The 12917-nt window shown below is 39.6% G+C and overlaps 1 protein-coding gene across 2 annotated transcripts in view; it reads right to left on the minus strand.

Moving 5' to 3' along the window:
* Window positions 1-12917, minus strand: part of NCOA7 (nuclear receptor coactivator 7) — a 78714-nt gene that overhangs the window by 36965 nt on the left and 28832 nt on the right. For both annotated transcript variants that reach the window (XM_058800907.1, XM_058800906.1), the window contains exon 3: window positions 3740-3993. In XM_058800907.1, the coding sequence (XP_058656890.1) occupies window positions 3740-3993 (254 nt within the window). The remainder of the gene's footprint in view (window positions 1-3739; window positions 3994-12917) is intronic.

The following is a 12917-nucleotide window of genomic DNA, read 5'->3' on the forward strand; positions in this document are numbered from 1 at the left end:
CACTGAAGAACGGTGCAAGTGCTGAGAGAAAAGGAAGCTATGAGACTACACTGGAGAAACTTTCTAGCAGTAGGACCTATGCAGCCACTTAGCAGTGCCTCAAGGGAAATATCATTCCCGTATACCATCAGGTTATTTGTACAGTGTAAGCCGATGTGCTGCACTGGACAGTCTTGGCTGCGAGAGGGATGCTGGAAGATCCCTTCCTAGAGGATGCCCCAGTCGCACCTCTCCTTCCTCCTCCCTCCTCCTCCTCGGCCCGGCAGTGCCACCCGCCGGCTGCCGGCATTAACGCAACGCCACACCTGCACGCGGGACAGGAGCTCCTGGCTGCACTGCTGGCCTTCCACCTTCCCCAAACAATCCAAGCCTTTTAACCACCTAACCCGAACCCTTCCCCAGATAATCCAAGCCTTTTAACCACTGTCTCTTGTACAAAGCTTGCCAGGGATAACCAAGTTCTGCACAGCCTTCAGAAGCTGTGCTAGTTCTTCCACCAGAGAAGAGGAATTTACTGAGTCAACAAAATCCCCCTGACAGCATTGGTGCCTGCAGGAATCTATTAAAAAGCTATTAAAATCTATTAAAAAGCTCAGCATTCAAAGTGAGAGTCAGGATGGCACTGCATTTGCAAATTCAAAAAGGCAAACACATTCACGAGCCTCTAATGAAGGGATTTTGGTGTGCAAGGAACAAGTTATAATGAGATGTTACGATCCTTCCCCCAACTTTTAGAACAATAATGAAAGAAGGATTTATTGTCCTCTAAAATATGAAAGGAATATTATTCAGAAGACAGTGGTCTTCATTCTGTTAGACTGACAGACACAAGCCCTCTGGACTCAAATCATCTAATGACAGAACCTCCATTAATCCACAAAGCTTGGTTGTATCATGGCAATATGCAAGGCTGTTGCTACATTTAATAAATTTTCCTTCTGAGTAAAGTTAAACATTTTGATAAAGTGCAGAAAGCATTTAAGGAGAAAAGAAGTAATTACTGTGTCAGATTTTCATAAAGTTATAATTATAGAGCTGTTTAAGTTGAAAGGGACCTTAAAGATCATCTAGCTCCAACCCTCCTACCATGTTCTAGACATTAGTCAAAGCTGGCTAGTTGGGCAGGAACAGACACCAAAACTCCCAAACCCTTCAGAAAACATAAATAGAAAAATGGTTAACAGAGAGACAGTGCATGCTTTTTAGTCAGAACACTTCCAAAACATCAATAATGGGACAAGTCAGAGGGGAAAAAAAGAAGGGAAGGGGGGATAGGGAAATGAGACATATATATCCCTGATATTAAATAATTGAGGTATATGTATCCCTGACATTAAATACCTTGAGGTACATGTATCCCTGACATTAAATAATTAAGACACACATATATACATGGATAATCCCTCTCAGACACTTTCATATGAAAGCATATCAACAATGAAATGATAAAGTCTTTACAGATTAGTCAGTGCCTTCCCACCACTGCAGCTGACACATCTTCCAGCAGAGAATTGCTGAATGTACACCTGACAGAACTCAGCTGAGCAAGACAGATGGGTTTGACCTCTGCCACGCCATGTGCAGCTAAAAGGCAAACTACTTATACAAGTCGAGTTCTTTCAGATTGCTGTGGGTGCGCAGACAGCTCTCAGAAACTACTCAGGATGTTGGCAAAGGTGGCAGCTTTCTGGAGAGCAGCAGTGACAAACAGCTGAGCAGGTAACCCTGTGAGCTACAGCTGCAGTGGGTGAAGGCAGTGTAAGCCACGTAGCCCAGTGCCATGGCAACTAACAATTCTACTGAAAAGACTTCATTTTGAAACTTGCACATGGAACCACGGCACTTGTTTCACAATCAACTCTTTTCTGCCTCTATTTACACTTTCACTTCTGCAATTTGGTGCTCCAGCTGGGTAAAAGCCTTTAGGCACAACTGGAAAGAAGGCATTTACACAAGGAGGAAGTTTTTATCTCTCTGGATTTTGCCAGTTGAGTCTGTGCTCAGCTCAACAACAGCATTAAATTATTTCTCAACAGAAATTCTGTATTTCTGCAGAACCCAGAAACTCTGCACACCTACATGATGATAAGTAGCATTTCAAGTCACCCTGTAATGATGCCAATCCACATGAAACCAGGGAACGCTTACAAAACAGACATAAGTACAACCTGAGTTTGTACTGACTGTTGGATCACAAGTAAAAGACAGCTCAAAGACATCAAAGACACCTTTACATTCTCCTTAGCTAGCACTGCTGCATTCTTTAGAGACAGAGAGTGATCCCATTGCCCCCTATCTCACCACACCTAATGTCAAATGTTGCAGAATTTTTAAATTTAATTCCTGAAAAATTTGAGAAAAAAATTCAGCTACCTCACAAACACCTAAATTACCCTAGATACAAAGAAACAAGTGCTTCTAGAAGAAGCACTTTACTAGGAATGTAGCAGAAGCTTATATTTTGGTGTGTTTGGGTTTTTTTATATCAGCATACTACCAAAGCAGAAAGAATTTACGGGTTTGTTCATTAACAGTTCGACAGTTTTCCTTTTACAGATCTTATTTGCAGAACAGTGCAGTCAGAACTTCAGACAGAGAGAAGTTCTTTTAGTTCTCAAATAATTATCTCATGACATTCAAATCTGCCAAAAGTTATAGCCTGATCAATAAATCACTGCAAACCCCAGGAAGCATTACTCCAGGGTTTATCTTCCCTATGGCAAGGCCATACTGCCTCATAAAAGGCGCTTTTCGGTTGTGGGCTAGTCTGCACGACCACTCAACACAACATTTTCACTGCAGATTTCCTTTTTTTATCCTAAAATAAGACTCCTCCTTAGAAGTCAGCCATCCATGCATATACTCTGTGAGCAGTAAAAAAGTCTGCTTTGAGGATAGCTAGAGTTTTCTGTTCCATCTCTTTGGAAAAGGATTCCTTACAAGATGGAACCAGAGTTCTCCAAATCTAAGAATTCATTCCAACAAAATACCAAGACAAAATCTGGAATGAGAAGTAAATAATATAATATATCTATATCTAAATCATATCATATAAATCACATCTAAATCATATATCTATATCTAAATCATATCATATAAAACATATCTAAAATCATTTAAGAGTATCTAACAAATTACAATCCAGAAATACAGATGTGTGTATGACTCACCTCATATATCAATGTACAAAAAATTTTTTTCACAAGTACTTGCAAAAAAAATCTAAAAAGAAGTTTATAATTAATTGAGTTACTTTGACAGCTGCGGGGGAACAAGCCATCACACAAGCCCTTTGACATCTTGTTTAAAAATATGTAGTTAATTTACTTACTTCCTTGCACTTCAACAGACAAACATGAATATGAATTAAGACTGAAGCCTTGAACAGTATACATCAATTTATGAAAGAAACAGCCCTACCAAAAAAAAAAACTAAATCCCATAAAACATTGAAGACTAATCTTAAAAATAACTAAAACAAATGCAAAAATAAACTAACTGCTGCCTATAACAACACTGACTTTTAGAACTGAGAAACAAGATATAGGTATTTTTGTGAGAAAGCAAGGTTTAAGTTAGTACCAGATATTTTGAACTATATAATTCTATTTGCTTTTATAGGAAGGATATCCAAAGTTAATTATCCTTTTAAGAAAGGCCTACAGAATATGGGAAAAATACATTAGCAAACTACCAAAACAAACACATTTTAAAATACTATAGCATTAATAAAACTCACCAGTACTATAGTATCTTTTAAGTTCTGTGCGTCTGATGTCTTTCAGTTGATTGTACTTTTTCTTTTTCTTTTCCTTGTCTGGAGCAGTTTCCTTTTCCCCAGGAAATTTACAGTTGTCTTCAGAGGAACTGATTTGCTCCAAAATAACTTTACTTTCATCATCTTTCTCAGAAGGTGTTTTGGAAACAGGAGATCCAGGGGAATTGGCAGAGACAGTCTCACTGGTTTGTTTGACTTGCCTTTTCTTTTTCAAACTGTGCATAAAGAAAAGAAACCCACATTAAGATTCAGCCAACCTCTAGAGACAAGTAAACTCATTTTCTAAATTATCTTTTAAAAACTTAATTTAATATCAGAATTCTTTACAACCCTTTAAAAATCACACACTTGGCATCAGTAACTTGGTAACTCAGATGATCTTACCTTATACTATTTTTTCCATTATATCATAATCTTAAGGATACTTTCTCAAGAATAACTAAAAAGTTTTTACTGTTGTTTACTGAGGAGAAGGAACAAAGAAAAACAAACAAACAAACCATTGAAAATCTGTGGGTTTTTAAAAGGACCATACATCTAAACGTAAAAAACAAGGTACTGAATTAATGTTTTCAAGATGAAGCTTGGTATAAAATAAAACCTCAGATCACAATGTACTATAACACAACAGCTAACAACAATTCCACAGTCCACTGCTCCTGCTTTATAAAACCATCTGTTCTCATATAAACTTGTTGGTTTTTTCCATTTTGTCCAAGGTTATCTCCTAGAGGCCACTCATGCTAGTCCACTCAGCTGTTCCGGCACAACCCACACTAGCTGGTATTCCAAGTGTCACCCAGGAGCTCCTTCTGCAACATTATCAACGTGGCCACAAACTGCTTCTGCCAAAACATTCTCCAGCTGCCTAGATTTCTTCTGAGAGAAATCTTAAGCTACCTATAGATCTTCCAACTTATCACTATAGCAACACGAGTACTTTCTTTTTAGAAGACTCCTTAAAGCACAAATCAAATGAGAAAGATGCTTCAGGAATCCTAAAACAGAATTTTCTGCTAAATCACCATCTATAGCTCTGAATTTGCTTAGTGAGAGCGAAGACTGACTTTATGGGTTGAGGGTCACTGTCACTAAAATAGCTCCCGATTAATCACTGACTCATACCATCCAAAATGAAAAACTAATCTATCTAATGCTCCTTCTCTTCAGTACATTAACTTATTGGTTACAAGGTACCTAAGGGAGTGAGTAGTATATTTATCTTATTGATGCCAAAAGCTTTGCTTTGTGCACAGGAAGAATTATGCATAGAAAATACAGACAACCAGTGAGTCACCACAAATGGGAAAAGGTCTCATGAGCTCACAGCAGTAGCTTACGTAAGTGAAAACTTAATACAGTAAGTTATTAATATACTGCAGGAGTTTCAGAGATTCTTTCTTCCACCTTTTACATTTATATCCTTTTCAAGTATTCTTTTAGACTACAACATAGAAATACATAGAGCAACTGCAGATTTCAGAAAGACATTTCAGGCTACATACCTTTTTTTAAAAATAAAATACTAAAACCAGTTCCAAGTTCAGAATATTTAGACTGAGAAGGGTCAGCGTCTCAGAGTACATGTGACCAACACTTTCCAGTGAGACACTTCAAAACACGACAGTATTATTGTATTGTTTGTGTTACAATTGGTCTCTATCACACACATATGTATACATATTGCTTTCATGCGTCCTAAAATAAGAAGATTCACATCCTGCAGCCAATCCAGCGAGGATGCTGTGTTCCCCGTTCACTTAAATTCACAGATCTGTAAGATAACTTGCAGTAGTAGCTCACGCTGATGCTGTGTTCCCCGTTCACTTAAATTCACAGATCTGTAAGATAACTTGCAGTAGTAGCTCACGCTCTGCCCAGCAAGAGACAGTTACTGTATATTAAATTTATGGATTCAGTCCTGACTACATATGAAAATACCACAGAGCGTGTTTTAGAAAAGATAAAAGTGACTACATCTATTTAACAAATGAAGTGTTTAAACTGACTAAGTGTTAAACTAGACTAATTAAAATTTGCATATGCAAATGAGGCTCAATTTTAACTAGTAAGCCATAGCCCTTCTAAAAGGCTGCTGTAGCAATCACAAAACATTACAAACACTTTGCATGCACAACGTGTATATTTAGCTCTGGTGTAAATCTTGGCAACGCAGCCCTCTATGCTAAAATGGCATATTCCTACCATGGTTATACCCAATTACAGACTTCTAAATGAGCCACATTCCTGACTTTTGACTCCAGTGACTCAATGACCTTCCTGTGTGGGTGCATATCACAGGACACCCAAATCACCTGCTTCAGCAGATGAGAACTAGCAAGCATCCAGTGGCACCCCAGTTCTACTCACACTGCAGCAGAGACTTCTGTCTTCAGATTCACAGTCTATTTGTTTTGATCACAAACTGTTTAGTAAGCTTTATGTAGTATGAATGTAGTATCTCAAAACAAGAGGAGAGCCCCTAGTGGAAACACAGAACCCTTTCTGGCAGGGGCAAAAAAAGAATAAAGAGTAAAACCTCTCTAGAGGTCAACAGTCCTTCTGACAATACCAACAGCTTCTGTCAGGACTTTCCTTAAAACATTCTCATTTTAACTGGAGTTTTCAAAGATGTCCCTGGCAACTTTTAGAATGAAGAGCTAAAACAGAACTGGCCCATTAGTGATATTAAAAAGAAAAGCAGAAAGGAGAGTCTGAACTGACTCACTGCAATGCAATTGACTGGTTCTTGTCCTCGGTGTTTAATCCTGCAGCACACTCCCACTCCTGCAGCACACTGGGGGCTCACTACACAATGCACAGCATCCCCAGCACACAGCTGCTGCTGCTGCTGCTGTGAATGGGCAGTGTCACTGGTACTTCAGGTACAAGTGATCAAGGGTCTGGGGACTCTATAATTTCTATTCCATCACCATGGCAGCTACCAGATTTTCAGATGGTGCCAGGCTTATTCCTGCCCACTGCTCTCTTTCAAGGCCATGACCATCCAACTCCAAAAGCGCTCATCTTGGCACTAGGAAAAAAGATTAAATTAAGACCAATTATCCATGACATTCCAGGCAGGACTCAGAGTAACTGCAACTCTGTCAAGGGTTATGATCTCTGCTTGCAAGATGATTCTTCCTGAGGTTCCTAAAGCCTGGTAAAAATTACCAAATTACCCTCCAATTCACCACTCCTGAAAAGCCTTGCCTGTAATATATCAAGGAAAACAAGATACAGCATTTAAAGCCATAATGGCAGCCTCAAATCTACTATGCTTTTTGACATTATGCACCCTCTTAGTAAAGCAAAGCCCTGTATACACACAAGGCAATTCACCATTAATGTACTCTGGTACAGGGCAGCAGAGACTGGGCTGTGAAGAGCACGGATGAAGGGTTTGGTTTACTGCATCCTAAACTGCATTCCCTTGAGGCACCTCCTTCAGCCTCCATTCACCCTTCTCTCACACTGACCTCTACATCCCACACAAGCTGCCAGTACTTCCACAGCTCAGATTTCAAACCCATCACTCCCTAAAGAAGGTAGGGGCTGAAAGTCTAATCTACTCTTCTGTCAGGTCTCAGGTATTTGCTAACCTTCATGACAAGAGCTGATATGAACGATGGTTTTAAGAACATAATTTGTTGAATTATTTCTTTTTTCAACTATTTTGGAAGATTTTCAGTGGGTTTGTTCAGTTTCTAAGGGGATATCTGTGAACAAATCTAACATTCAGTTTTGTCCTAATAATTATAAAAGTAAAAGGGAGCTGAACAACAACAAAAAATTGAAACCCCCCCAGTTTGATCTTGTTCTGCAATTAAACCTGCCTTTCAGGCAAAACAAGATGCAAACAGTGAATTCATAAAGTGTTGCTGCAGAAAATGCTTGGTTTTCAGTATCGATTGATGGATATGTTGTGTTCCACAAAGAAAGCTGCTGGGGGAAAAAAGAAAAAGAAAGAAACAGGGAGGTCAGGATAAACAAGCATCTTATCTGCAAAAACACTCCTGTTTATGAAGAAAGTCTTACACATCTGTACTTTCATTTAGAAACAAGATAACATTTTTCAAGCTAGTTGATTCTGACAGGCAAAACATTTCTTCTGAGTTTATACAGCTCCTCAAGTGCTTTCTGAACAACAACCAGTAAGGCATTTTTGAAGTTTGTCCAAATACAAAGTTTGCCAGTAAAAGTAAAACTTGCTACAATACAAAGATAATTTAATTTAATAAAGACTAATGATCTGAAATGGGCACAATCTCAGAGTAGGCAGGTAAAAATGCCAGGTTAGCAGCGCTGACTTAAATTAATTTGCAACTGACTGTTTAATACCTTGGGCACTGACTTACAGGAAAACAGTTAGGAAGCATTCCAAGAAATAGCCTACTTCATCTTCCAGACCCAACTGTATTTGACTGCCTATGAAAGACAAATAACTAATTTTTAGAATAAAACAGCCTGAATTTCCCATTACACTTACAAGGCAGGTGGTTAGGATAAAAAGAATTGCTCAGAGAAAAGAGGGGTGATTTTGTCTGCCAACTTCCACTAGAAACTACAAGCAACCAGTAAAGCAACTCTGACACTGTGACAATAAAGACATGGAACAGTAACTTCTTTCCTAGAAATTTCATTTTGTTTTGCTTAACATTTATTCAATAGAGGTGTCTAACAGACAATTCAATAGGACCTCATTCAATACATAATGGCACAGTTGAAGAGCACTAGGTACTAATCATAGGATGATCTAAAAAACTCCTGTGATAGTAAGGCATGTTTTTTATGATGTATTAGATTAATAAAGATCATACACCATGAACAACTCTTGCTTTAGAAACAAAAGCATCTAATAAAGTGGCCCTCCAAAAATATAAGCAAAAGAAGGGGGAAGGGAGAAGAAATCTTTTTATCTTTTGGCTGACAAGCCAAAGTTTTCCTTTTTGGACATTTTCCACAATGTGCATCCTCTAAAATGTGCCTTGATATCTGGCATACAATCATGTTAACATCCTGCAGAGCACAAACAGATCATGTTTCTCAAATAGAATTTTTAAAAATCTATTTATGCATACAAACAATAAGATTACAAAAAAACCCTTTAAAACACTTCAAACACCTTTATCTGTTTTGTTCCCATTAGGATTCCTTTAGATAAAAATGATTTGTACCCCAATTATTTACTTCAGAATTAATAATTTTAATCTTAATTTAAATATCTGCATTGATTATAATATATACTAGTTTCTTTCTACCCTCCACGCCTTTCTCCACCCATCTGGAAGAGCTAAATAAATCAAATGTCATGTCAAAAAAAAAAAACAACCCTACCTACCCACAGCAATCTGATAGTAAAAATCTCATTAGTCACCCACTGGTCTGATCTTAATCAGGCCTTCTCTCCCAGCCTGCAGAGATCACCCCTCTCCCTTTTACCCAGCTCAGTGCCAGCACGACTCAGCCAGCTCCAGGCATGGCCCTGCTCTCATCCCACCCTTTGAACCTGAGGAATAAGCAAGTCTCAGACAAAATAAATCATTGCTGCTTGCAAAGCCAAAGGAAGTCAGACTGCTTGGCAAACCATAACAATTAACCCAGACCTTCCCAGTGCAGCTACTTTCACTTCAGCACAGAAACAAATACAAAGCCTTTCACCCTCAGAAATCTTCCTAAAACTGAACAGCATCCACCCCACAAGGAAGCACACTCCACGGAACACCAGCCATTTCAGGCTGGCACATGTCCTGTTTTAGAAACAAGCAAGCCACAAGGCTGTGTGTTTACCATCAAAACAGACTATTAAGGCAAATGTAAGGGAGAGAACACATCTTTTGGCAGATATTTAAAAAATACCTTTATATATTTATATCTTTATATCTTCCACAGAGAGGAAAAAACTACAAAAAATCAAGTCTGAAAAAGTTATCAAGGACAACCATGTGGTCACAGTATGGTGGTTGCAGACACTCAAAAGTGTCCATAACCTGGTCATTCCAAAGGACAAAAAACAACTCCTGAAAGCTCTGATGTTAGTAGCGCAGGTCAAAGCTGGAAATTTCCACTTTTATTGGAGCTCCTGTTACTGATTGACAGCAAGTACCACGACCAGGCTTCACAGATGGTCAGCCAGCAGCAATGCTCAAGAAAGCTGGCATGTTCCAGAGAGTGAAGTGCTGTACTGACAATCCAGGGTATGTCTATTTTCTTCCCAATATTGCCATTAGCTTAAAAACCAAGTCACTACATGCATTTCATCAGCTGCAATGTGGAGGGGAGGATTTGCAGTAAAGTTGTTCTGGAATTTTAAAGACACTACACTTTCTGATGAATTCTTAGATTAAGTAAAATATGTTCATCTCCCCTCCCAGTTTTCTGACTTAGATCAGGGAATTTTAAATATCTCATCCAACGTATTTTATGTTTATTTTAGGGGTGGAAATAATCTCTGTTTCCCTGGGTAAAACTCAAAGAGGGTTTTGAGCTGTCTGGAAGTTTTTGCTTTCCTAAATTTAAGACTACAGTGCTCCCATACACCCTAACAACCTTTTCATTTTCAAAAGCAAAAGTATCCCCATCTTTTCTGTTTACTTAGCAAAAGAGGTTATGATGTATTCAGCACTCGGTTGCCATGACAACAATTTAATAAAATCTTTTCCATAGGAAAAGGATTCTGGAAAGCTATTTTGCTTGCTTTAGACATCTATTTGATTCTCTCCCTTATAACCTTAGTTACTGCAAGCTCTCAAAGACCAGCCTTAGGCAGAAGGCAAAATGAAGAAGTCATTCCCTTCAGATGACTCCTTTAACTTTGCCAGAAGTTCACTTAATAGGCTTATTCAGTCAGAGCAGCACCACAGAACTATTTTGTCACAAATACCAACTTGATTTTTAACACACTCCCATGGCGCTCCTCCTGCTTTCGTCTGCTGACAGTGCCAGACACTTTCTCCTACTGTGGTGCTCATTCATCACCCCAAAGGGCTCCTACACATGCCAGGAATTCTTCTGAAAGTAGCTCAACTAGACATTCTCCCTGCACTGAAGGCCTGGCAAGGGAGGGATGGCCCTGCCCTGTCACCTCCTGTCACCCTGGCTGGCTCCCAGCTGCTCTCCCCCACTTAATGCCAGCCCCTGGAGCCAGCACTCCCCTCCACACCAGCTGAGGGAAACTGCAAGGAAACTGCAACTGCAGTCACACAGCAAGGCAGTATCTTACAGAGAAGCTGCACAGGAGTCACACCATAGTAAACTTTTCTATTTTGATGAGGACAGTAAGCTCATCAAGCTGGCTGGCGCATCTCAAGTTCCTCCAAAGCTTTGGTAAACTCCTCACTCCCTGCCTCGACTGAACACTCTTCATAAAACTCAAATTCCATGAAAAAAAGAGAAAGGTCCTTTAACATAAATATTTAATTAACATAGGGAAACAAGATGCAAGAATTGAGACCAATCCCAAAGGCAACAACAGAGTACATGGAAAGCTCTGGGGGACGTGTGCTACTCCATACAGTTGTTGCTCCACATCCACTTTCTCAGACCACCCATGTAACAAAATTTCCTGATAACAGAAAGCAGTTTTAGTATTGATTAAACTGCCTGAAAACAGAAAGAAATTTAGTGCTCAGTGACTCAAATGGCAATAAACATCCGCAAGGAAGCAATAAAACAGGTGAAAAATCAATGGTCATTTACAGAAAACCCACAGGAAATGTGCCACACATCATGCAGCAGCAATGTAGCTGGAAACCACCTCCAGGAAAAATACCTCCAGGGGTGCTATCTTAGTATCTCTTATATGAGAAGTACCAAAGATACCAAATTAAATTCTTTCAAGAATTACATTCAGATAAAAGTGAAATCCAGACAAAAATAAATAGCTTAGGCATGTTGTTTGCCAAAGATGTAAAAAGGTACAAAGAGCCGATATGAAAATTCATCATGGCAGGGCCATGGAGAACACAGTGACAGGGATACAGTCTTTCAGTTTTGGTGATTTGGTTGGTTTGTTTTGGTTCTAGGGGCTTGTTTGTTTTTTTCTTTCTCAGAAGGACACTACATGGCAAACTGTTAGAAGGCAGTACACACGTGGGCAGACTCTTTAAGGATACCTGCAGGCACTCCCTTTCTTTTTCCCACCCCTCATTCTAGAGCATGGGTGCCTGGACCCCAGCAGAAATCAAGAATGGTGAGTGCAACAGTAAGGAGGCAAAAAGCACAGCAAACCTCCAGAGCTACACACTATTTGAGGAAAAGGAGACTTGTCTCAAAGCCTGTAGCTCAAAGCAGCACCTTTAAGCCACTTCTTTTAGCAAAAGAAGGTGCCTCCCTCTCTCTCTGCTCACCACTGATTCTGGCCCCAGGAGATGTCCCCATTCTTGCACAAACCCATTTGTTGCAGCTGCACAGGGATCAGATCTGGGAAACTGTGTAGGTTAAAGGTAATCCAGCAAAAATAACAACACATGAATTAATTTTTCAAAATTGGATCCCCCATTAGATCCCACCTGGCTGTGCTAGCATTGGCGCCAACACAAAAGGAGGCAGCCTTTTGTAAGCAGAGGCAAGACTGCTCCTCCAAGCAGGGACCTGGCTGAGATGGAAGGGTTTGTCAAGCAACAGCCTCTGCTATGTTACTTGAGACCAGTAAAAAGAGGATGCCAGAAAGCCAAACCACAGGCACACACCACACCATGCCCAACAGACCTCTGGACTGGAGCACTGAAGTGGTCATGGCAGATTCTTCCCACTTATCCAGAAAAGGTGCTTTGATGATGGGAAATTTTCATAAACATTGGCAGCTTCCCCTGCTGCAAAAAGGAAACAGTGACTTTGTTCCTGCTTTTCCAACAGCAGCAGAGAGAGAAGAAAGTGTTGTTTTCTCCACAAAAAGCATCTTAATGTTGAGTAAGTTGACACAACTCAGTAAGTGAAGTCACCTGTCAGTGTTTGCTGACCAAAAGGGTTGGGGTGACCCAAAAGTTGCTGTGGTTGAGAAGTCAGTGACCAAAATAAAGTCAAAAATTCAACAGTTTTCTTATTTAAATGACCAATAATAGAGATATCTTAGAGAGGGAGAGGACTTGAAGTACCTGTTTTTGCATTAGCCTTTGCTTTTCTTAAGAAAGTTACTTTG

Source organism: Ammospiza caudacuta, chromosome 3, assembly GCF_027887145.1.
Source record: "Ammospiza caudacuta isolate bAmmCau1 chromosome 3, bAmmCau1.pri, whole genome shotgun sequence".
Lineage (NCBI taxonomy): Eukaryota > Metazoa > Chordata > Aves > Passeriformes > Passerellidae > Ammospiza > Ammospiza caudacuta.